This window comes from Lathamus discolor, chromosome 1, assembly GCF_037157495.1.
Source record: "Lathamus discolor isolate bLatDis1 chromosome 1, bLatDis1.hap1, whole genome shotgun sequence".
Taxonomy (NCBI): Eukaryota; Metazoa; Chordata; class Aves; order Psittaciformes; family Psittacidae; genus Lathamus; species Lathamus discolor.
Genome location: NC_088884.1, coordinates 155,822,446 through 155,834,743, shown reverse-complemented (window position 1 = coordinate 155,834,743; position 12,298 = coordinate 155,822,446). Strand labels below are relative to the sequence as shown.

The 12,298-nt window shown below is 35.6% G+C and overlaps 1 protein-coding gene across 4 annotated transcripts in view; it reads left to right on the top strand.

Annotated features, from left to right (window-relative positions):
• GRK4 (G protein-coupled receptor kinase 4) overlaps positions 1–12,298 on the top strand; it is a 37,136-nt gene that overhangs the window by 10,658 nt on the left and 14,180 nt on the right. For all 4 annotated transcript variants that reach the window (XM_065660259.1, XM_065660281.1, XM_065660271.1 and 1 more), the window contains exons 3-9: positions 541–653; positions 3,665–3,742; positions 4,856–4,956; positions 6,331–6,423; positions 7,777–7,840; positions 8,608–8,748; positions 11,158–11,348. In XM_065660259.1, the coding sequence (XP_065516331.1) occupies positions 541–653; positions 3,665–3,742; positions 4,856–4,956; positions 6,331–6,423; positions 7,777–7,840; positions 8,608–8,748; positions 11,158–11,348 (781 nt within the window). The remainder of the gene's footprint in view (positions 1–540; positions 654–3,664; positions 3,743–4,855; positions 4,957–6,330; positions 6,424–7,776; positions 7,841–8,607; positions 8,749–11,157; positions 11,349–12,298) is intronic.

Here is a 12,298-nt window from a genome sequence, read left to right as displayed (position 1 = left end):
ATTTACCACTTTTAATGTGATGGAGAATTTATGAGGAGATAAAAGCTGTTTCACAGCTCCTTGTTTGTTAAAGGAAACTGCTCCTAAAGGATAAATTTACAAAGCTATGAATTACAACAAGGAATCATGTTGTAATTTGAATGACATGGTCATATATTTCCCTTTTCTTCTTAGTGTCTTGTAATAATTTTTTAACATTTTATATTACTATCTTGTATCCCTTCTTTCCAAACAATCTTGTTTGCTTTGGAATTGCGTTTCACAATACTGTTGTTTTCCACCCCCTAGCCTGGATTGAATTAAACTTAACCATGTCATTCAATGTGTTTTTAATAAATGTGATAGTCTGTAATACACAAATATGACTGGAAGTGTTTCACTATTCTTTGGGGTCATTACATGTTTTAGATATCTTTGCTAAATATGTTAATGTAAACTTCAGGTTTTAGTGATGTTTTTCTGACCTAGTCTCAAAGGGGAGTAAAGGACTATGCTATGACAAAGATAAATAAAGGTATTTACTTACTATTTCTTCCTCAGAAAGAGACTATAACCAACTTTGTGACAAACAGCCAATAGGAAGACTTCTCTTCAGACAGTTCTGTGATTCCAGACCAGATCTGAAAAGATGCATTGAATTTCTGGATGCAGTGGTAAGCAGTGAGCAATTAGAGGTGGTTATCAGTAGGCAAGAGCTTACACTTTTTCTTTTTGTAGAAAAAGTTTGGGGTTTGTGCTGGTTTTGGCTGGATAGAGTTAATTTTTCTACACTGAAGGTCATGTTGTGCTATGTTTTGGGTTTTGGACCAAAATGGCATTGATAGCAGGGATGGTTTAGTTATTGCTGAACAGTGATTACACAGCATCAAGGCCTTTTGAACTCATTACACCACCCCACCAGCAAGTAGACTGGGAGTGCACAGGGAGTTGGGAGGGCACACAGCCAGGACAGCTGACCCCAGTGACCCAAGGGATAGGCCATACCGTATGGTGTCATGCTCAGCATATAAAGCTGGGGGAAGGAGAGAGAAAAGGAGGAGATTAATTTGTTGTCTTGCCAAGTAGCCATTATGCATGATGATGAAGCCCTGTTCCCCTGGAAATGGCTGAACATCTTCCAGCCGATGGGAAGAAGCTGCTTGGTATGGTCGGAGCTACAAAATTGGCTATGATGGAAATGAGAGAGAGACTTTGAGAGACATGCTGCTTGATTTCTTGAGCCTAAAAGGATGTGCATGCAAGGAATATTACACGATACTCAGGCTTGAAAATGCTGTAAACATAGACTTGAAAATGTTGCAACTTGCATGGAAGCCCTAGGCTAGACAGAGTGTGCTAATTAAAAAAAATACAATGGAGATGGAAATTTAGAGAACCATCTATGGAAGGAGAGAAACCAGATTTTAGAGACCAAGGGGAAAGGAAGTGTTTTGTCTTGATACATTTGCATCTTGACATCTAGTGCTAAAAAATGAGGGGAGGAAGGAAGTGTGCCCACAGCCATGTTTTGTAAAAAATCCTCAGACGAAACCCTCATGGGTTTTACCCCCTCTCTCACGGGGAGGGGGAAAGTAATGAGAAAATAAGGCAAGCACATGGCAGTCCTTATGAGAAGAGAATAATCGCTCAGACTTCTTATTCTTTGTCCTTCATAGTTAATCCAAGCACAGTAAAATATAGTCTTAAACTGAGCTTGCTGCCAAAAGAATAGTTTTTCTCATCCCCCCCATTTTCATTCTTATATTGAGGGAACAAATGACCAAAGAAGGTAGAAGTAGGGTAGTACTGCTGCCTACATGTGTCCCAAAATACAGTATCAGAATGCAAAATGGCTCTGAAAGGTGCAGGGTGTAAAGAAATTCATGGGATTCTTGCTGTGCCCCCCACTTCATACTTTCCTTCCCCTTATGGGACTATAAACTGAGGCACTTGATCAGTTAAAAGGAACTTTCGTGTCAGATAAGTAGAACTGCCTTATAATTGTCAATGTACTATTAGGACTCTTAGGAGCTGTTCTAGCACCAAATTCCAGAGGCTGATTTGACAGTTACAGACATAGAATAGATTGAATGGAGATCCAGAACAGTGGAGCTGAATATCCTGAAGTGAACGTAAACCAGAGCCTTTAATGAGCATTGCACAATGGAGAGACCGCTGACAACTGTGGACATACCCTTAATATAACTTCTGTACACATTTCTAATCCTTAGAAGCTTAGACAGGGAGTAGCAGAATCTTTGGCAGCATGAAGGAGAAAACAATCTTAGGCATGACTGTAAAGCAAGTATGTCTTTGCTTTACAGATGTAATTTTTTCAGGTGAAACTCTCTCTAAGATGTAACTGTGTTTGACACTAACTGAAGGTTTTGAGTTGTTTTGAAATACACGACCTATGATGTTATGTAGATTGCAACGCTTCTGTGAATTAGAGGCTGGCAGAGTTCAGCTAATCTGATGCAAGAGATGATTTCACAATTTACTACTTTCTTTTTTTTTTTCTATAACTTCCATTTGAAAAGTCGTGGTGAAGAAGTATGCTTGGGAATCCAATCTCTTGAAGAAGAGCAAGAGCTCTTAAGAGCTGTTAATAATCTCTCATAATAATAATCTTAATAATCTCTAAGAATAAACTCTTAATAATCTCTAATCTGTGACTCTCATGATTGGAAAGGTAGCAGGCTGTCTTGATCAAGGAAGTGAGATAAAATACCTACTATCTCTTACAGATGGTTCCTGATTCCTTTTTCTGGACTGGACTTCAGCAATCTTGTTCAAGCTCTTTTTTGTTTGTGAGGCAGTGATGTCAAGGGAAAGGCAAAATTTGTTGTGTTAGCCCAGCTAGTAAAGCTAATACCGGTTGCTGTTTGATCGTGCTCTTTTCTAATGGTTCCCCAGATTCTGTGTTACCTATAAATGCTGTAACTACTGATGTCTGTTTCTTTATTATTTCATGAAATTACTGTTAGTAAGTAGTCCTTGGAGTTTTTGATACTAGTAAATGTTTGATGGTTTGTGGCTTTGGGGTCTTTTTCCATAAGTAGTTCTGGAGCTCTATTAAGCTCTGCAAAACACATGGTATTCCACAAGGTGGGTTTTTTCTACATCACAGTACCATATAGTACTAAGTCAAAAACTTCACAAGTTTTGTATCTTCTAAGTTTTCTCAAGGAATGAAGTACAGTTTGCTTTAGATCTCACTTATCTGCAGTTAGCATGACCTTGTAGGAAAGTAGTAGTTTTATTCCAGTTTTACACAGAACTGTAGGGGGAAAAAAATGCAGTTAAGAAAAAGCTGATTATTGTACTTTTATTTAATTATTTCCCATCTGGATCATCCTGCCCTAGAATACTACATAAATACTACTTCATTGTAATTTATCTAATTTAACCTCTAGGATGCAGTTTCTGTAACTGCATTTAGACTAATTAGTTTCTGTATGTTTTCCAAAAGTTAAATTCCATATGCTTTTTTTCTTGACTGTTCTTCACACATATTTCACTATGTAGCATAAAAATCTTTAAATAGATTTTGAATATTTTGAACCATGAGAGCCTCCAGTTTCTTTTATATTAGGAGCATTGTGTTATGGTAAAGTTTATCTACCAAAGGTACTAGTGTGAAATAGCTCTAAACAGAACTTGATTTTCTGTTCCATTCCCCTAGGCAGAATATGAGGTATCTTCAGATGAAAAACGTATAGACTGTGGCCTGAAAGTTTTAGAGACGTACTTCACTAATGGGGTAAATATGTCTTAAGTGTTTTGTAAATGTCAGATAAATAAAGATCTAAATGTTTGCATTGTAGTAAATTAACTTCATTAGTCCCATTTTTGCCTTTCTGAAAGGTATACTGCCTTCTGATGTGAAACTTTGCAACTTGAGCAGAAGCCTTGACTAATATCTGCTTATAAGACTTACTACAATGACAATTTATTCTCCTATTAAAATGCTGGTCTCAAAGATCTATTTTGAACAAACTCATTTATCATCTAAAGAAGACTTATTAACAAATTAATTCAGAGTTTTGTAGTTTGAAGACATTGAAATCCTCAGGCTTCTTTCAGACTCCTGTGTGGCCTTGCTTGATTTGCTGTAAATGGTCAGAATTGCTGCAGGTTTTCACAAAATGAAATGCTGTTTTGTTTTGTTTTGTTCTGGAGCATTCTGCATCTCTGTATTTTGCATGGAGATCATTAATAGCTGATCTTTTGCATTTATTAGATTCCACTGATTGATTTTTAAGTTTCTCTTCTTTGATATCCAATAGAAGCTGTAGATACATAATTAGACATTTGCCTTCTATAAATAGATGCTCTTTCTGCTTCTGTTTGGATATCCTGAGAAGATTTTATTCCAAATGAAGGTCTTGTAGATGCTTTAAAAGCAGATGGACTTCAAGTTTGCTACATCTCTTCTAATAATTCCTTTGGGACTACCATAAGTCACATGCATTTCATGCAAAAATGAAAACCAAACCCCAAAACATATATTGGGCTGGTTTGAAATAGTTTCCCAAGTTGTGTGTGTATTTCTTTCCCTTTCCTTCCATCCTGCCAAGCCAAATAGATAACTTGCTTTTATTGTGGTAGATTTATGGAAAGGAGAAGAAATTTCACTTATTGCCAAGTTTGTTTCCCCAGATACAGAACTAGTAAATAATTATAATAGCTTTAAATGATTTTTTGTATAATAGGGGACAAACACAAATTTTGCTTGAATATGGCTTGTTGGTTTTCTTTTTAGCTAAACCATTCCTTTCCTTTTCCTGTGTTAGATTTCATTTCAATTTGAATACAGAACTTTGACTCGTTCTATTGATTGCTTTCATTGTTACCTGTTTTTAATTACTCTAAGTCTGCAGCACACTTGCCAGAAATACCTCAGGAAACAGTAAATGAATGTAAAGCAAGACTGGAAAAGAACCCTTCTAAGGACCTTTTTATGGACTGCACTAGGTAAGTTAAAAATGCACATTGCTAAAAGTACCAGAAGAGAAATTTGTGTGTTTGAGAGAAATGAAAGGTGAAATTATTACATCCAGGAGTATTTCATGTCTGAAATGAGTATAAGTAAGGAATTTAAAACAGATTTATTATAGGACTAGGTTTCCTTCTGATTTGATTCAGATGTTTGACTTTTGCAGAGCTTTTTCTTTAATGCTCTTTTTTTGCATAAAATCACACTATAATCTGCTACCAAGTATTCTGCAAATCAGAATAATATTTCTCTTTATTATATTCTTACTTTTTGAGTGACTTCTCTTCCATGATGAAGATACTCAGAAAAATCTGAAGTTATAAACTGGACCTTGAAAGGTTTCTGAACAATATTATACAATTTATGGTTCTTGAAAACGGGCTGAACTGAGGCCAACAGTTGTATTCCATTAAAATGGCTGATTAGAGGATTGATTGTGAGAGTTAACACAAACAAATCCAACTTGCTTTTGTTCTGAAGTCATGAAGTGATATTTCACACAGCAGCAACAGGGAAGGCTTTTCTTAGAGGGATGGTACATGTTTACCGGTGTTGCAGGTCTTTCTAAATCCATTATGTTTCTAATATTACTGGTTCTTCAAGGCGTGCTTGATCATGTCTGAAGCATTGCAATATGTTTTGTCATTGCTTGGGTCATCTCCCTGGCAACAAAAAATAAGCATACTTTGTAACAACCTGAGATTATAAGATTGAAAGGGATGTGTGAGAACACTTAGTAAAACGTGTCTCAAATGGAAGATGTGTCATGCAGGTCATCCCCTTTCCTCAGCCCAATAAACATTCAAACACAATTTGAATGCTTGTTCCCCAACCCCTTCGGTGTGTTTAAGGGGAGTAAGGCACCTGGTGTTCAGGTTTGGTTATAGCATAAACAGAATAAAATTTTACTTACCAGACTCTGAACAATGTATGAATACTTGTAGATCCTTTCCTGTATATATCTTTCAGAGATCATACTTGTGGAGTCATACATGTATTGCATAGCTACTGGGAAGGCTGAAGTTTACGTGGGCTTGAAGAAAATGAGAAAGCAGAGGTCAAACTTTCTAGTCACTACAAGTAACAGTAGTTGGGCATTCACCAGTGTTTTGACAGGAACAGTTTTCTGTGACAGGAACAGTTTTCTGTGACAGGCACTCACTCTGTGAGACGTCTAGGCTAAAACCATTGTAGAGCACAGTGACAATGTTTTTCTGCCTGCAGCCTTGCTGATATGTTTAATAGATATTAGTTTAATAGATATTAAGAGATGTTGATATTTTAATAGATTGATAGCATCTCCTGCTTATTATTTTTTTTCAGTATGATTGATTTTATTTTCCTGTTGCTAGAATTGTCCATGAATACCTAAGCAAAAGACCTTTTGAAGCTTACCAAGAAAGTGTGTATTTTTCCCGTTTTTTACAGTGGAAATGGCTGGAAAAGTAAGTTCATTTATAATGTTTATGTTATCATGTTTCTTCGCTCTGTGGCCAGTTCTGCTTGTTATGCTAGAAATGCTGTAGAGCCCTAATGTATGACAGTGCCTGTCTAAGAATTATGATCTGAAAGATGTAAAGGAAGATATTGATGGCACAGTCAGAGTGCCACTACTCCAACAGCACTATCCAGTAGTTTTCAAATGGTAAATTTGTATTGGGTAAATGCAAATTTATTATCATGGATGTATGTTTGGCTGTCAAGTGTGCAGTGGGATACAAGTCTTTCATGGGAATGGTATCATCCTTTAGTTTCAACCTTAGTGTAATTAGTGGCTAAGAAGCAAATTAATCTAGTTTTATGACCCAATGTTTTAAAACTGTAACTAATCAGTTTTTCATGCTGGTACAGGCATAGATCTAGTAATTACAAGACAGCAGGATATATATCTATGAAAATCTAGCTTGGGCCTTTAAATCAATAGTAAAGGAGTTTCTAAACTTTTTCAGAAGTCTGAAATTAGTACAAATCCTTTCTAATTCAGCACTGCTGTGTATTGTGATCACATATTGAGTATTAACTATATGGTAAATTCCAGTTATCCAATGTCTTTATTTGACTGAGTTCATAGTAAAAACCAGGAAGAGAACTTGGGACTCAACCCAAATTCTCTACCAAATGAACCTCCATTTGTTGCTCGGAGAACAAAGCTTCATTAACAACAAATGCTCTTTTAAAACAAAACCATCAACAAAACCCACCACCATGAAATAGCCCTGCCCTGATACTTGCTTAGGAGTGGTTTAGCATAGAATAGCAGACTCTATTACTGCCTCCAGTTATCTTTTCCTCTTCGACAACATCAGTGGCTCCTGAACTGCTGTTGCATACCACAAGTCTTTCTGTTTTGAAGAAGCGAAACAGCTAAGTAAAATCAGAAGTGATTTACCCTTTAAATGCTGTATTGTAAGCATCATCTCACTGAAATGCAGCCTATGTGTCAACATACTGCAACTTAGAGAGACAACTGGAGGTGAAAAATTGACTGCTGAGGAGAGCAGATAAGGCTCTAACTCTAAACAACAGAGGGCCTAATTGATCAGCTTTTCTTCCTGCTATTGTGAATGTGTGATGACCACATGAGGGAGCCAATGTTTCTCATCAGAACACCCCTTTAATTTGAAATTCAGTTTATTATAGTACTTATTATAATACTGTCTTCATGAGGTTACGGCAACTGTTGTTCAGTAAGATGTCACAGAACAGGAAAGGGAAAATGAAGACAGGCCTGGGGATAGGGAGGAGGTCATTAACTCTTGTAATTCCTGTTGCAGTAATTGTTTCTTTCTGTTAATCAGGCAACCAGTAACCAAACACACGTTCAGACATTACCGAGTATTAGGCAAAGGTGGATTTGGAGAGGTGAGTACAGAAATATCTTTCTGCAAGGCAATCCTTAAGGAAAAAAAAAGAAGTTTAATAGAGGAGAGAAGCAGTTTTTTAAATTCTTGATTCTAACAGTCTACATTTGACATATCATGGGGCAAACTCTCATCAACCCAAATTGTTTTCCTTTAATGTGTTAGTATTTTAAGTCATGCATAAAGTTGGAGAAAACTTCCATTGACTGACAACAGTTACTCTGTTCAGAAATTTCATTTGGCAATGAGAATGTAGTTTCTGTTTAATAGGAAAATCGATAGGTTTTATTAATGCTGCTTATAATTCGTTGGGCTTTTTTTTCCCTCCATATGTTTTAACTGAAGGGGATATTGAATGGGAAGGAGGGCTACTAAATTAACAGTATCTTTCGCTTAATTATGGAGTGGATATTTGTCCTCTGTTCTGTTAGCCCAGACACATACTGTTACCACAGTCTGGTGTTTCACCAATACAAGATCCACAGTTTTACTGAACTATTCAACCCCAACAAAAATGGGTTTGCTGCTGTATAATCACTTTTTCTACTCCTGTTACAGCTTTTGTGATCCTTCAGAGTTGTTTCCTGGGTGAAAGCCCTGTAGTGACATTTCCAGACCTTCATTTCTCAGAGCATTCAAGAGTTTGAAAACAGGAAATAAAATTTTATCTTCTTTAAAAAAAACCCAAACAAAACACAACATATCTAAACACACATCCCCCCAAACCACACTCCCCAGCATCTCTGACACGCCTTCCTTATTTTTCAGGTGTGTGCCTGTCAAGTACGGGCAACAGGAAAAATGTACGCTTGTAAAAAGCTAGAAAAAAAGAGAATAAAGAAGAGGAAAGGCGAATCAATGGCTCTAAATGAAAAAAGAATTCTAGAAAAAGTGAATAGTAGGTTTGTAGTAAGTATCTGCTTCTGATCTTACTCTCAGAAGTTTGTTTTGCTTTGTTTGCTTCATTCCAGTCTCTTCCAGGAGCTTGTGGCCACAGGGCATTTTCTGATAGATTTAGAGAGTGCATACTGCTGAGAGATATGATTGATATAATGAGAAATACAGTTTTTGTAAGATGGAATAGTTCTGTGCAGAGGACTTTATCCAATACTGAATTGGTTTTAGTCTGCCTCCTTTAGTTCTCACTTACAACCAAAACATCGGGTTTTGGTGTTCCAGCATGCTGATGACACTGAACCTTTGTAATCTGTTTAAAGGTGAATAAATTATTCTGTAGTACTCATATTTGAATAGCCCCTTAAATCCCTTCTGCTGCAGCCTATGACTTAGTATTTTTTTCTTTAGTAAAGAAGATATTCTATATACTTTATCCCATCCTATTTTTAACTTCTGTTACTCTGTCTCTTCCAATTCATTGCTCTCTGTTTTGTTCTTTTACTCCTTTCTTCCCTCACATACACCTATTTTCTTATAATTAATGCTAATTTCATTTTTGGAGGTCATTTCTAGATTCACTTACAAAGGGGTGACTTCATGAGAGTCTACCATTTAATTGCCATTAGAAGTTGCATATCCTTCATGTCTATGACTTCAAATATTAGAGTTTTTATATCCTTAAGTATTTTCATAGCATTTGTTACTCTACTGCTTAGGCATTTCAAGGTAAACATGAAATTTGACTGCTATATCAATTCACGTTAATTATGTTGCTTTGCTGTGTACTAAGGCTTAAAGAGAAATCTTGGGTGTGAAAGAATTAACATAACTTTTTAATAGAAATTCCAGAGAATAAAAATCTTAGTCTTAATACTTTAACCTGATGCTATCACATAAATTATGGTCTGTTACGAGCTCTAATTACTAAGCACTGAAACAACTTGGAATGATCAAAGATATAGCAAGTAAACTTTTCCCCCAGGTAATTCTTATCTTTTCATTGAATTTATGTTCTCTAAATATTAATTTTAAATGAATGTTGCTTTGGGTTTAAATCCATTTACTGATAAATTTTGCACTGCTGTTCAGAGAGGAGTTTATAATACCTGTGTTAGAGGACAGTGGAAGTGATTTATAAAAATATGTATTTGTATGTATAAAATATGTATGTATGTATTTTCTGCTGTGCTTTACGTATTACAGTAACCCCTGTAAAATACAGCCAGCTAAAAGAAAAAACTAGAATTTGCTGTCCAGGTACATTAATATTTTAAATTATTATAAATAATGTTTTTGTATATATATGCTAATGTTGTTTTCACACAAGGCTCACGGGGTTGACTTTGTTGAAACTGAATCCAGAAATTACTAATTTTATAGAGATGTGAGATAAGAGTGAAACTTCTATTTATGAGTCATATTTTTCAACATATATAAGTACTATAAATCAATAATTGATCCAAGTTGAATTTGAAATCACTTTATAGGATTGAGCAGAAGTTATTTTCCTCTTGCTAGCCAATGTTTTTCTTTAATGCAACAGAGGAGGTCTAGATGTAGGATCTGCAGTAATACTGAATTGGAGTTGGGTAGATAATTTGTCATTAATAGCTGGAGATGTCAGTTTAAAACCTCTAAATAGGAACCTCTACCATGAGAAGCTGATTTGTATATTAATTTCAATTTATTATTTAGTATTTGATTTATGCTTCTGAAGTAAGAGTACAGTTTAATTAATCTTTGAGGGTGAAGATGTATTTTGAAGATTCTGCTAGATGATCATCAGCATAGTGTAGCTTTTTCTATTGAAACTGAGATTTTAAATTAAATAACATCTGTTCAATTTTGCAGTATATTACACTGTTTTAAATTTATTTAGACTATAAAGAGCTTTATTGATGTCTCAACTGTTAGCAAGTTCTGAGCCAGGGAAATATGCAATTATTTACGAGGAGTAGAGGAATAGAAACTACACATTTGATCTTAAGTAACTTTTTTAGTTTCCCTAGTGTGGGGCAACTTCGAATCTCATAGAAGTTTAGGAAAATGGTTTGATAATGCTGAATTCCTGAGGTGTTAATAAAATAAGGTCTATGTGCATGATATCTTTGCAAAGAAATAATATAGATAATGTGCAGCTGAGGGGCATCCTCAATAAAATGTATTGTCTGGATGGAGCTCTGTGGTATCTAGACAGATCACTGAATTCTTTTATGGTGATGTAGAGTTTGTATGCATGCACATTAGTCTGAATTCCTTTGTGTCTTCAAGTATGTGCAGGAATGATTCTGTACTTGGCTGTTTTGTCCTTTTGTTTTAAAAAAGGATTCATATGTTGCTTGTATTGGAAAAAAAATGGTGTGAATTGTATTGGGGTTTATGAATGAGTAATGGTCATCTTCTCCCCCGCCCCATTTTTAGGTTAGTTTATCCTATACATATGAGACGAAAGATGCCCTGTGTTTAGTATTAACCATAATGAATGGAGGGGATTTGAAGTTTCACATATATAACATGGGAAATCCTGGCTTTGATGAAGAAAGGGCTATTTTCTATGCTGCAGAACTGTGCTGTGGTCTGGAGGATCTGCAGAAGGAGAGAATTGTTTACAGGTCAGTGTCATCTATAGTCATTTGTACCTTGAATTTTCCATGTCTGTTCAGCATTGAATGTGTTAATTGTTTTCTACTGAAACAAGCTTATGCTTTATAGTAAAAGAAGCAAAAAAAAAATAGTTGTCCTTTTCACAGCATGTCCTTCAGAATTACTGATCTTATTTGTCTTCTTACTGTTAATTTAGGTCTAGATATTTGCTATATTCTAAAGCATTATGAACTTGATTTCAAGGTGGGTTTGTAAAATTGAAGTAAGTTATGATTTATAAAGCAAATTCATTAGTAACTCTTAAGTTTTAGGAACATGAGATTGCATTCCTGCCCACTCTAAAAGTAGAAGTTCATAGAAGGCTACAGAAGTCCCTTGCTGCATTGCTTGTTGTGCCCAAGAGGTTAAACAGTCAATTATAATCTGTATTGCCCTCTTTCTTTTCTATTTATTTTAGATTCCTCCAATAAACACTTTATTACTTTTTAATTAATGAAACTGGCAGAAGCCTTATTAATTGTAATTGAGATTTTATGGTCTTACTGCTCTCTTCTGTCTCTCTACATACCACATTTAACTCCTGGCATTAATATTACAGAAGCAAAATTAACTTAGTGGTGGACCAAGAATGCTTTCTTTATGTTTCTGGCATTAATATCAAGTGCCACTTGTTTTCAAAGAAGATTTAAAGTATAATTCTGCATTACTTTAATATAATGAGTCTAAGTCTCCCCAGTCTAGAAAGCTAACATACACACAGCACAAGGTGGCAGAATCACAGAGTAGATCAGGCTTATTCTGGATGTTGCACGTGGTTCCCTAAAGAATTTGGCCCATCTTGCAATGTTATGCAGTGTGTTTTGGCATGCATGGTAGAAGAGAAGCAGAGATGAATGGTTTAATCTCCATGATGAGCTTGAAATGAGCAAGTAGTTCATTTCACATTGCCCAAGAGAAA